The sequence below is a fragment of the Micromesistius poutassou genome (genome assembly GCF_964030765.1).
Source record: "Micromesistius poutassou genome assembly, chromosome: 15".
NCBI classification, from domain to species: Eukaryota; Metazoa; Chordata; class Actinopteri; order Gadiformes; family Gadidae; genus Micromesistius; species Micromesistius poutassou.
In genome coordinates this window covers 27,122-39,361 of record NC_140285.1, presented here as the reverse complement: position 1 = coordinate 39,361, position 12,240 = coordinate 27,122, and the positions used below count along the sequence as shown (strand labels likewise).

General features: G+C 44.2%; 1 protein-coding gene and 1 pseudogene across 2 annotated transcripts; both read right to left on the bottom strand.

Moving 5' to 3' along the window:
- Positions 1 to 513: 513 nt before the first annotated feature.
- Positions 514 to 1,281, bottom strand: LOC311360205 (C-type lectin domain family 3 member A-like; the record flags this gene model as incomplete). Its single annotated transcript, XM_084480292.1, has 1 exon — positions 514 to 1,281. One exon carries the CDS (start codon positions 1,279 to 1,281, stop codon positions 514 to 516), a length of 768 nt encoding a protein of 255 aa, XP_084336418.1.
- An 8,123-nt stretch (positions 1,282 to 9,404) lies between these two features.
- LOC311359667 (hepatic lectin-like) lies at positions 9,405 to 10,507 on the bottom strand (annotated as a pseudogene). Its single transcript has 2 exons — positions 9,688 to 10,507; positions 9,405 to 9,418 (listed from the first exon to the last, which is right to left on the bottom strand). The product of its transcript is annotated as a hepatic lectin-like (transcript).
- Positions 10,508 to 12,240: the final 1,733 nt, after the last annotated feature.

Below are 12,240 nucleotides of genomic sequence, written 5' to 3'. Positions count from 1 at the left end.
AAATATGGTACAACATTTTTCATGATGGATTTTTACCCCAAAAAATAAACAAAAAACTAAGCTAGTTCAATATAAACATTAATCTAGTTTAAAACATCTGCTTTGAACACATCTGTTATAGATGACAATTCAGTTTTCTGAAGGGTGATCTTCACACCGTTGAGGGGACAAAGGCAGCCCTAGATAGAGAACTAGTGTGGTTTGCAGCAACTGAAAACCAACCAATGACTGTTTACCTCCTAACCTCAGCCTCTAACACCAAGAGCAACTGTGGAAATATTGAAAATATTTTACAAGTAGTAACAAGAACAGCATCTATGTACAACGTTGTACATCTCCTGCAGTGACCAGTGCATTGTCATCTCCTTTTAAGGAACACCTTGCAGGCAATCACAGCTCTTATCCAATGGAGGAACCTGAATGAAGTATGAAACAAAACAGCCGATGTATGTTGGCATTAAGATGTAAAAAATAGACCCTAACCAAAACCTCACAAGGAGATGTTTTCATCAATCATTTCATTAAATTATGTTCACAAAGCCCAGTCCTACTGGTTTCACAGCTCCCATCTGCCCATTTAAATTGGTTCTGATTCCAGAATCTCTTTAAGCAGTTCTGGCCCTCACCACCATCAGGTCCCCCTCTGCTCCAGGAGGGGTTATCCAGTGACAGGACGGTCCCATCAACCCATCTCCACATCCCTTCAGCGGCCTCATCTGTCGCTCCGAGCCAGATGTTCACGCCGTACCTGCTAATGAAGTCCATCTCCTCTTTACTGTCCACCACCACCAGATCTGCTCCTTTGGAAACACAGAACTCCCTGCTCTTATTCCAGGATAGATACATGTTGTAAATCATGTAACATTTACACCCAAACTTATCCCAACCACCTGGACAGCCCTGTTTACAAAGCAGTGCGTCTCTCTGTTCTGTTAAATTCTTCAGCCTTTGGAAAAGTTGCTCCACGTCTCTGTCCATGCTTACAGTCTTCTTGTGTTTCACTGCCAACCCAATCAGTCTAGCCAGCATTACAACAGACAGCAGGCCCAGAAGCACCACCACTGCCCTGATCGGACACCTAGGAGGACTCACAGCGTCCGGCCGCTGACTTCTTCCTGTTCCCAGAGACTTGGAGGACTCCTCTGTCCCCACAGAGTCCTGCTGTTGATCTCTGAGGCTCTCAGGACAAACCAAGATGTCCACCATCCTCTCCTCTCCCTCTCCTCGTGTGTTCCTGGTCTTGGTCATCATGTTGGGTCTGGGGTGAATCGCCTCAGCCATGTTCTCTGTCTTAAGTGTTTTCAGAGAGTTTATCTTATCGTTCTACCCCTGTGAGTGTTTGGTCTCTCTCTGCGTTCTGTATGACAGCAGGTCGGGGTCTCAACACCCACTTTTACCAAACAGGATGTCTTTCTAACCGGATGGGCCGTCGCGGTAACTGCAATGTTGCAACACCTCTGTGTTGCCAAGGCAATCGCAGGGGATGACAACAACCACAATCGTTTTTACAACTCTTTTTCCGGCCAAAGCGTGTATATTTGATGTAGAATAATAAAGCTCCAGTCTTATTTGAACCACAGAACCCCCCCAGCACCAAGACATGGCAGGAGGAGGTGGAGATCAAGCTAAATCATTTTCATTTCGGCAAATGTTTTAATTTTATATCAACAAAAAGATACATCATGTTTTATGTTGAATTGACTTGGTACCATGTAGTGTGATCACTACAGCACAAATGATCTTGTAATGCCAACTTTCTCACTCTGACTGATTCCGATGCTGATAGTCGACTGGAACACTCCAGGTTTTTTTTAAATAGCTGAAATGATCAGATCTCATAGCCTGTAGTCTGAGTCATTAGGTCAGTTCTGCAAACAGCGCTCAACTATTTATTTCTTTCTTTCTTATTCTCTACAAATTTTGGGACCCTACTCCTTCCACAACCGAGAGTGTTTTCACCGAGAGACTCCATTCACCTTGAGACTTTAAATTTTTTTAACGTTCTTAATAGCTTGGAATCGCGCGTTACTGCTTTTTCTACATCAAATCATTTATAGATTTTTAAATATCCAACTTTTAAATCCTTACATTTTATAATGGAAGTCAATGAGAGGACTGCAAAGCCGTCCGCCCATTCTCTGACACTTCAACTACTGGTCAATTTCTAACCGTTAAACTTTGTTAAAACATTTAACAAATCACACTTCAAATATATCTAAACAAATATATCATTTTCTTTTTTCAGAATCAGCAGTTTAATTTTAAACCCGCTTTGTATATTTTCAGTTGGTCTCATTGACTTCTCTGACACTTCAACTCCATCATATTTCTCAACTTGGTCCATTGGAGTCCGTTCAAAACTGTTCTGGCATCTGGTGAGCAGATAACAGAACAGCAGACTTGTTTTCTGCTGTTAGGCTCGTGGTTCTGCTCCAACAGCCTGACTTTACAAGCTGTACAAGTCTGCCCCCAAGTGGTCAAACAGGACTTTGTCATTTCTAAAGAAACTCTGCAAGCTGAGTTTTGTGTTCTTGAGTGTACACTGTACCACAGACGAGATTCTTAAATATAATTATAAATTCTTAGTCATTTCCCTCTCTGGGTCCTCCTCCTACATTTAGCGGCCATCATCCTGGAGAGAGAAGCAGAGGACCTCTGGGATCGAACCCGGACCCTTTGGACGCCCTACCCACTAGACTAGCCCCGCCCCCATACACACACATGTATTAATACACGTGTCTTCATTCCTCTGTGGTTCAGGTGAGGCTGACCTGGATGCTGTCTGTGATGCCTGCCTTCCCTACCTGAGCTGTAGACAACCAATCAGCCTTCAGGAGGCGTGTCTAAGGTAGCAGCGCTACAGTCCACACACACACACACACACACACACACACACACACACACACACACACACACACACACACACACACACACACACACACACACACACACACACACACACACACACACACACACACACACGGGGTGGGGTCAATAAATGTTGGATTCAAGCTAAATGAGCTCGATGGGTGAAACATGAATCCATGAAATCCTACTGAGACCCCGACTCAAAGGTAAAAGGTGTCTCGGCGTGCTGCTGACTCCTCCCCTTCCTCCTCCTCCAGTCCTGTTCTGTCACCTGATCCAGGCGGACCCGGACGCCTTCTGGCTGACGCTGAGCCAGCTGCACACTCCCCTCCCCTACGCCCCGCCCCATCCCCACCTCCAGCCCCTCCCACCGGGCGGGGCGGGCCCCAGCCGGGACCAGTGCACACACAACCTGGACCAGCTGCTGAGGGACGCCTTCGGGGCCCCTGGCTCCCAGAGCCCCGGGTCTCTGGGATGATGGGCAGGTGGACGACCAATCAGAGGAGGCCTGATGTGGACGCATGCTGGGCTGCTCCGTCAGGTCGTCACGTGACTGACTGGTCAAACTGGTGCGGTGGAACTGCTGCTGTGGTTTCATCGACACACCAGCGACCTGCCGCTCTGGAGACACTTGCTCAAGGACACAACGTCTTTTATTGCAATAAAGAGGAAAATATTAATTTTAAATGAGTATTAATCGCTCCAACGTCGCTTGTGATCAGATACCTGGAAATCAATGATGTGTTACCATGTTTATACTCCGTGATATCCTACTTTACTGAGGAATGAGTTCAATAGCAGAACGTTCAATTGTTTCTCTGTTTGAAGAGAACGAACATAGGACCTTAAAACATTAAATATTAATGTTTTACGATTTGTTGTTAATAAAAAGAATAAGAGGATTTCAAATGACCGCTTCATGTACAATTTATTATTTGATTTATTTGATTAAGAACATATATTTAAAAATATAGTACAACATTTTTCATGACAAGGGAACTATAGAATCAGGGCAAATACTGGAGTAAGAAACATTGCTTTTCAAAAACATTAAACATTTTTTTATTCATCAGTCCCAAAAGTAAATTAGACATCAGTTCAAAGAGACCAGTCCAGACTAAACCCACATAATAAAATATAAACAAAGCATATCAGAGCCGCTAAAACAGTCCGAGTGCAGACCTACAAGCCTATTCAGACACCAGGACACAAGTCTACTGTTCCCTCTGAACACGGTAGAACCACTAGATCATTTATATACAAGTGTTTTATATTGATCACACTACATGGTACCAAAGTCAAAATACAATTCAATATGAAAATTAATCTAGTTTAAAACATCTGCTTTGAACACATCCGTTAAAAGTGACCTTGCGTCGAGGCGACGCAGCAGCAAGGGCTGTGGTCCGCTAACGTAAACCCGACGCAGAACCAAAACGGGTTCAAGTCTGCGTCGAAGTGACTGAAGTGGTCATTGCGTTGCGTCGACGTCCAACCATAACTGAGCCTTGAGCAACTTTTATGTACGAGTGTATCAGCGACCTACAGGAAGAAGATGTGTCTTCCTGTGGTGTTGTTCAGAGCCCATGCAAAACTATAGTTCAGTATGGCCTTACAGAGGAGTCTCTGTCTGTTCCATTACCCAGAGGGTACACACTCGGCGGTGTAATGCTGAAGACCCAAGGAAGTGAAGTTAGAGAGAGAGAGAGAGAGAGAGAGAGAGAGAGATTCTCGAGTACCCAGCCATATTTTATTCCTGGGTGCTTCCTACATTTGCTTAAACACAGATGTAACACAGATGTACATGATATGATTTTTTTGTACAATGTAACAGTGGGTCGATCTTCCCCAGAACCTCACTAACTAGCCCCACTTACTCGGGTCTGATTTAGTTTCTAGCTTTAGCTTTAACATGAGCCTGGTTGGTTTGTTTCAGTTGTAGGGTTACATCGTTTCAGTTGTATTGCTCATTATACATTCATATATAATGAGCCATGATAGAATTTCATTCATTCATCTATTGGAAATATTTACACATGTTTAATTTAACTTTACAATTGTACAATTCCCCACTGTTGTTGTTGTTTGGGCTGGAATCTCATCTCCCTCATTTCTAGCAGAAACCAGCCGGTGGAGCCAGTTAGTTCACATATAGCAGGTTGAGCCAGTTAGCTAACATATACTGTAGCAGGTTGAGCCAGTTAGCTAACAGGTAGCAGGGTGAGCCAGATTGCTCGCATCTCAGACCAGAAATCGGCTTAGCGGGTTCCCTCCTCTTCAGAGGAAACCGGTTTTAGTCAGTGGTGGAAATTAATTGTCTACTTTTTAGACCATTTATACAGCACCCTTGATACTTTTTTGGAAAGAAAAAGATTACAACAGCCTTATCTAAATTATACAACAATACCCAATTAAATATTAACTAACCCAAAACTAAAATCATTAATATATATATATATATATATATAGCCTATATATATGAATCGGTTATTTATTTTTCAATCATTTACTAGCCTATTGATTGCATGACATCCATAACTCTACAGTTTGAGCGTTTGACAGAGAAAGCCTTATCCCTGACACAGTATAGGCTAAGAAAAGCGGAATTTAAACAATCTAAATCAATTAAACCTTCGAGCCCATGTAAATATGGTTAGCTGGAGGCAAGTAGAGTTTCCTACTGTTTACTCCCTCAATCTGGTTTTTTTTTCTGAATTGCTCTGCTCAATATACAGGACTGTGTAAAAAATAGAAAATAAAATTTGTCAAAGCTAAAGAATAAATAAACTGCATATCTAGCCTTCATGAAAAATAACGTTGTTATTATAGGCCTACTCTCTTTTTCACAGACTTTACGTCAATAACTCAGCTCAACAGATATTTTACAATTCATTCATTCATTCATTCATGCATTAGTTCAATTAATTAATTTTGTAATGCATTTTATTTATTTATGTATACATATATAAACACTCAATTATTCAAACACTTGATTATTCATTCATCATTTATTTAATATATGGCATCAACATTTCACTAGACTCCCGTAACTTTGTTTACAGTTACACTTCCCTCCGTAGGCCTATTCATTTTCCCAAACAACGCCTGGGAACCACGCCCAGGCGTGGTTAATGATTTGGTTAATGTCTGGCAACGCTAGAGTATGCGTGCCACGTTCTCACCCAATATAAACGGCGTGTGGGAACACAGTGCTCAGAACGACCTACTGACAAACGAAGAGAACCACAACAAGGCAGCGGTTGGCGTCTTACAATTAAATAAAGCAGCACAATGAAGTGGATCATCGCCGTGGCCGTAGCCGTGGCCCTCCTGCACGTGGCCTCCTGCGAGGAGGCCACGACCGTCGCGGTAAGTTTCATAATAATTAACTTGAGTTGACCATAGCATAATTATTTACAGTCGTGTGTAGTAGGCCTACTATTTTTGTGTTGGTCTAGTTCATTACGCAGATTAGTATTCTTAACTCCCAGCAGATAGTCTATGGGCTACCTCTTGAACAATGCACAACAAAGACTGCAGGTGAAATCAAAACAATTTAAAATGAAATCCATATTTATCTAATGTATCTTGTGCTGCATGATACCCTCTGCTAATAAAACGATACGGGACGGGATAGTGTGATTCCGTATAATGGCCAGATTGTGTTGGGTGGGATCCCTACGTAAGAGGATTAGAGCCACACATAAGAAAAAAAAAATTGAGTTCTGACTTTATTCCCCAAATTCTGACTTTAAACTCAGATTTATGAGATTAAAGTCAGAACTCTCTCTCTCTCTCTCTCTCTCTCTGCCAATGGCCCTAATCCTCTTCCGTAGATCCCAATGTCCACAGCATAAACAAGTTACCTTCTCCTTAATGACGTCAGCCCGTTTGACTTGTCTAAATAAATAAGACTAAGGGGGCGGCATTAGCTCAGGAGGTAGAGCGGGTCGGCTGCAAACCGCAAGGTTGGTGGTTCGATCCCCGGCTCATCCTAGCTGAGCGTCGTGGTGTCCCTGAGCAAGACGCCTCACCCAAACTTCTGCTGACGAGCTGCGTGGTTGACTCCGCCGTCAGAGTGTGAATGGGTGTCAGTCAACACTGTAAAGCACTTTGGATAAAAGCTATATTAATGCTGTTAATTAACCGGACTGATGTTCTGGGCTTGCTGCAGGTGACGGACGGCTACGAGGATAGTGTGACGGACGAAATGCTACGCTATGAGCCACGCGCCCGCCCGGGCGGCCGCGTGGCTCGCGCGGCCGCGCGGCCGCTCAGCGCCCGAGCGGCCGCTCAGGCGGCCGCTCGGGCTCGGGCGGCTCGGGCGGCTCGGGCGGCCGCTCGGGCGGCGGCCGCGGCCGCCCGAGGCGTCCGCGGCCGCTCGGCCGCGGACGCGGGGTTAGTGTGACGGACGAAGAGCTACGCTATGAGTCACGGACGGCCGCCGTCCCCCACACACACGGGGCAATTTTGCGCATGTTTAAAATGTTTCAGCGTAATTTGTCAGCTGTGATCAAATGCCTTCAATAAATTCCACCTTCATGTCATAAATATAACATGCCTTTGATTTGTATTGTGGCGACCGTGGGCGTGGTCGCCGTGTTCCAGGTGCCGCAAGGGATCCTGGGACAGGGATTTAGGACAATCCCAAATTGGACCTCTGGTGCCCTCATAGGCCCTTTGCATCAGAGACATTGTGTGGGGTTTGGGTGTGTGTGTGTTAGTGTTGTTCGGTTATCCTGGGCCCTGTTTCCCGATAACGATGGATCCATGCTCGTACGATCCATCGTACGATGGATCTCACGATGCATCGTTAATTTTAGGGGAGCGTTTCCCGAAACTCATCTTAACATGAACGCGCGTGCTCTGCTCTCACGACGTCGTAGGATTGTAGCTGTCTACTGACACGGTGCTGAAATGGGCTCGGTAGGAGGAGACGCAGGAATGTTGTTGGATTCAACTATATTTTGTGGCAGCAAAAAAATATCTCCCCATCAAGGCCAACAGCAGAGTAGCCTCCGAAAAGAATAGACTAAGATGAATGCTACAAATATTAAAACACATTTTATTAGGTCTCTATATGCTATATCAGTCCAAATCCCGAACGCACCGTGCGTACATTGTTTCACGGCATTTTCTCCCCTGAAATAATTCCATATTTAAAAAATAAAAAAATAGCATGTGTCTGTGTGACAACTAGGCCTATAGCATTTATTTAAATGTGCTGATTTCTGAAACATGCTTCGCGCCGCAAAGAGGGCAGACTTTCTCTGATTCCTGCATTCCGTTTCATTCATTCATTCAGTGTGTGAATGTTTCATTGTTTCATCGCCCCCCACATTGTTGAGGGGGGCGGGGGGGGACGCGTGGGACCCGTGACCCGCGTCTTTGAGGTTTACACCCGCGACTCCGTTTTTAAAACAGCCCAATTTGGCGAGAAAACCGTGAAGCTTGCAACCCTGCATCACCGTCACCTTCGCCGTAGGCTACTGGCAGCGGTGTGGAAGTCTCCAAATAATTCCAATTTATGTATTTTTTTATAACCAGGAAATGTCCTTGTTGGTAGGTACAACTCGCTATTTTACGTTGAACTGCAACGTAAACCAGTGCTCACGAAAACGTATACTGTCAACGTATCCTTGGGCATTACGTCAGTTCACAACGTTTTGCTGGCAGGAACGATCTATATCCGCGTACCATCTAAACCAAAGCTCATATGCATTCTCTGAATCAAGATTGTGAACATAAATTACACATTTCTCGCTAAAGATGTTATCAAAAAATCTGAAGATACAGAAACGGCCCTAAAATGTAGCATTTTACACGGCTGGCCGCCATCTTTCTTCTGTGCTGAAATAAGAAACTTGAAAGTCACGTGGTGCGGGCGCAGTCTCCACTCATTACAATGGAACGTTGACATGTAACGTATTTTGGCCCTGAAACGTTGACTGAGCTACGTATCCAACGTTCGTAGAAGAGTACTCTGGGAACGTTTTTCTCTGGCGACTGGGTTGGGAGAACACAAACAGGACCTTAAAACATGAAATATTAATCTTTTACGATTAGTTGTTAATAAAAAGGATGAGAGTATTTCAAATTACCGTTTCATGTAGCCTACAATTTATTATTTGATTCATTTAATTAAGAACATATATTAAAAAATATAGTACAACACTTTTCATGACAAGGGAACTATGAGAAAGATTCAGGGAAAATACTGGAGTAAGAAATGTTGCAGATGAAACATTGCTTGATTGGGAATATCATTTTTTTATTCATCAGTCCCAAAAGTAAATTAGACATCAGTTCAAAGAGACCAGTCCAGACTAAACCCACATAATAAAATATAAACAAAGCATATCAGAGCCGCTAAAACAGTCCGAGTGCAGACCTACAAGCCTATTCAGACACCAGGACACAAGTCTACTGTTCCCTCTGAACACGGTAGAACCACTAGATCATTTATATACAAGTGTTTTATATTGATCACACTACATGGTACCAAAGTCAAAATACAATTCAATATGAAAATTAATCTAGTTTAAAACATCTGCTTTGAACACATCCGTTAAAAGTGTGGTTTGCGGCAACTGAAAACCAACCAATGGCTGTCTGACTCTTCACCTCCTAACCTCAGCCTCTAACAGAGAGCAGCATCTATGTACAGCTCCTGCAGTGACCAGTGAAGGATTCATGTCATCTCCTTTTAGGGAACACCTTGCAGCCAATCACAGCTCTTATCCAATGAAGGAACCCAACAAGTATGAAACAAAACAGGCAACGTCTGTTAGCATTAAGATGTAAAAAAAATACACTCACCCTCACAAAGAGATGTTTTCATCAATAATTTCATTAAATTATGTTCACAAAGCCCAGTCCTTCTGGCTTCACAGCTCTCATCTGTCCATTTAAATTGGTTCTGCTCCCAGACCCTCCTTAAGCAGTTCCTGTCCTCACCACCATGAGGTCCCCCTCCTCTCCAGGAGGGGTTATCCAGTGACAGGACGGTCCCATCAACCCATCTCCACATCCCTTCAGCGGCCTCATCTGTCGCTCCGAGCCAGAAGAGGAAGTTGTATCTGTTAATGAAGTCCATCTCCTCTTTACTGTCCACCACCACCAGATCTGCTCCCTGGGAAACACAGAACTCCCTGCTCTCATTCCAGGATAGCCACTCGTTGTAGATCATGTAACATTTACAACCAAACTTATCCCAACCACTGGGACAGCCCTGTTGACAAAGCAGTGCGTCTCTCTGTTCTGTTCAATTCTTCAGCCTTTGGAGAAGTTGCTCCACGTCTCTGTTCATGCTTACAGTCTTCTCCTCGACGGTCTTGTTCACGTCGGTCTTGTATTTCACTGCCAACCCAATCAGTCTAGCCAGCATTACAACAGACAGCAGGCCCAGAAGCACCACCACTGCCCAGATGTGACACTTGGTAGGGATCACAGCGTCTGGCCGCTGACTTCTTCCTGTTCCCAGAGACTTGGAGGACTCCTCTGTCCCCACAGAGTCCTGCTGTTGATCTCTGAGGCTCTCCAGACTAGCGTAGATGTCCACTATCCTCTCCTCTCTCTCTCCTTGTGTATTCCTGACCTTGGTCATCATGTTGGGCGTTGCGTAAATCGCCTCAGCCATGTTCTGGTCTAAAGTGTTTTCAGAGAGTTGATCTTATCCTCTTACCCCTGTGAGTGCTTGGTCCTTCTGTTTGTTTTGTATGACAGCAGGTCAAAGTCTTGAGGGCAACTTTGATCAAACAGGAAGTCTTTAACCACATGTAACTTTCCACTTGTGCTCATAGAGACTGGGTGTCAGTGGTACGTCTGCAGCATCACTGAGGGTCATTTCAGTAATGTTCCGATCATTCTACTTACTTCAAAGCGATCAAAATATACAAGACATGTTTGAAATACATATCTTTGTCATAGGCCTATGCTAAAATAACATTTACAATTTTATATAAATGGTTAGATGATTTAAAATTTGGGTTTAATATAGAATTTGTTTCGAGTGAGATATTATTTAATGTTTGGTACCAATGATTAAAATATATAAAAGGAAAAGTTCAGGGCAAACACTGCAATTATAAGGATTGAAGCTGAAGAAATAGTGGATTAGTAACAGAAACCTTCAGTCCAAAAGCAAATCAAAGATCAGTTCAATGTTGAGCCGCTGAAACTGTTACGCCCCGTCCTGCTACACGGTCCAACACCCCCATCTAGTGGTCGCTTATCGCCAATGTTCCTCATTCTCCCGACACACCTGTCTGCAATCTGCAATCTCCACTCTGCCGGCGTCAGTTCGTTGTTTACAACTCTCATTTCTCCGTCCTTCACTCTGCATACCTGTCGCCGATTCCTTGCCTGCCTGACTGCCCGCCTGTCGCCGATTCCGTGCCTGCCTGACTGCCTGCCTGTTACCGGACCCTCGCCTGCCTGACCACCTGCCTGTCGCCGGACCCTTGCCTGCCTGACCGTTACCGAATCCTCGCCTGCCTGACTACCGCTTGCCTAGCCCGGCTTGTTGTTACCCCTTGGTCCCAATAAATCCCACTTCCTTTCACCCCGTCTCCGCCTCCCTGTGTCTAGCGTTTGGGTTCACTCGTCCTGTCCCTTAACAGAAACAGTCCAAGTTCAGACCTACAAGCCTATTCAGACACCAGGACACAAGACTACTGTTCCCTCTGAACACGGTAGAACCACTAGATACTTTTATACAAGTGTCTTATAGTGATCACTACATGGTAGGAAAGCCAAGATAGAATTCAACAGAAAAATCCTTCTAGTTTAAAACGTTTCCTTTGAATCCGATATAAATACCAATTCCATTTTCTGAAGGGTGATCTTCACCTGTTGAAGGGACAAAGGCAGCCCTAGATCGAGAACTAGTGTGGTTTGTAGCAACTGAAAACCAACCAATGACTGTCTGACTCTTCTCCACCATTTGATAACCACATGTCGGAGCTGGCTGCAACGTGTTGAGAAGGAGGCAACACTTAAACATAACATGAAGACACTTGCTCAAGGACACAACGTCATTTATTGCAATAAAGATGAAAATGTGAAAAAAAATGAGTATTAGTCGCTCCAATATCGGTTGTGATCAGATACCACCTGGATATCAATGATGTGTTACCATGTTTAGACACTGATATCCTAATTTACTTAGAAATGAGTAGTGTTGAGTGTTCCAACCTATAATGGGTTTTTATAGTATGAGGGCTATATGAGAACCTTCAGTCGCACTAGGTGGGAAGACCTCTCCTGAGCCGTCGCCTAGGAGGGGGGGGTACCCGATACTGGTTTCTCTTCGGCCCCGGGGCTTAACCTGTGCTGGCCCTCTTTGTACGTGTTAGAGTTCCTCGGCTAAGC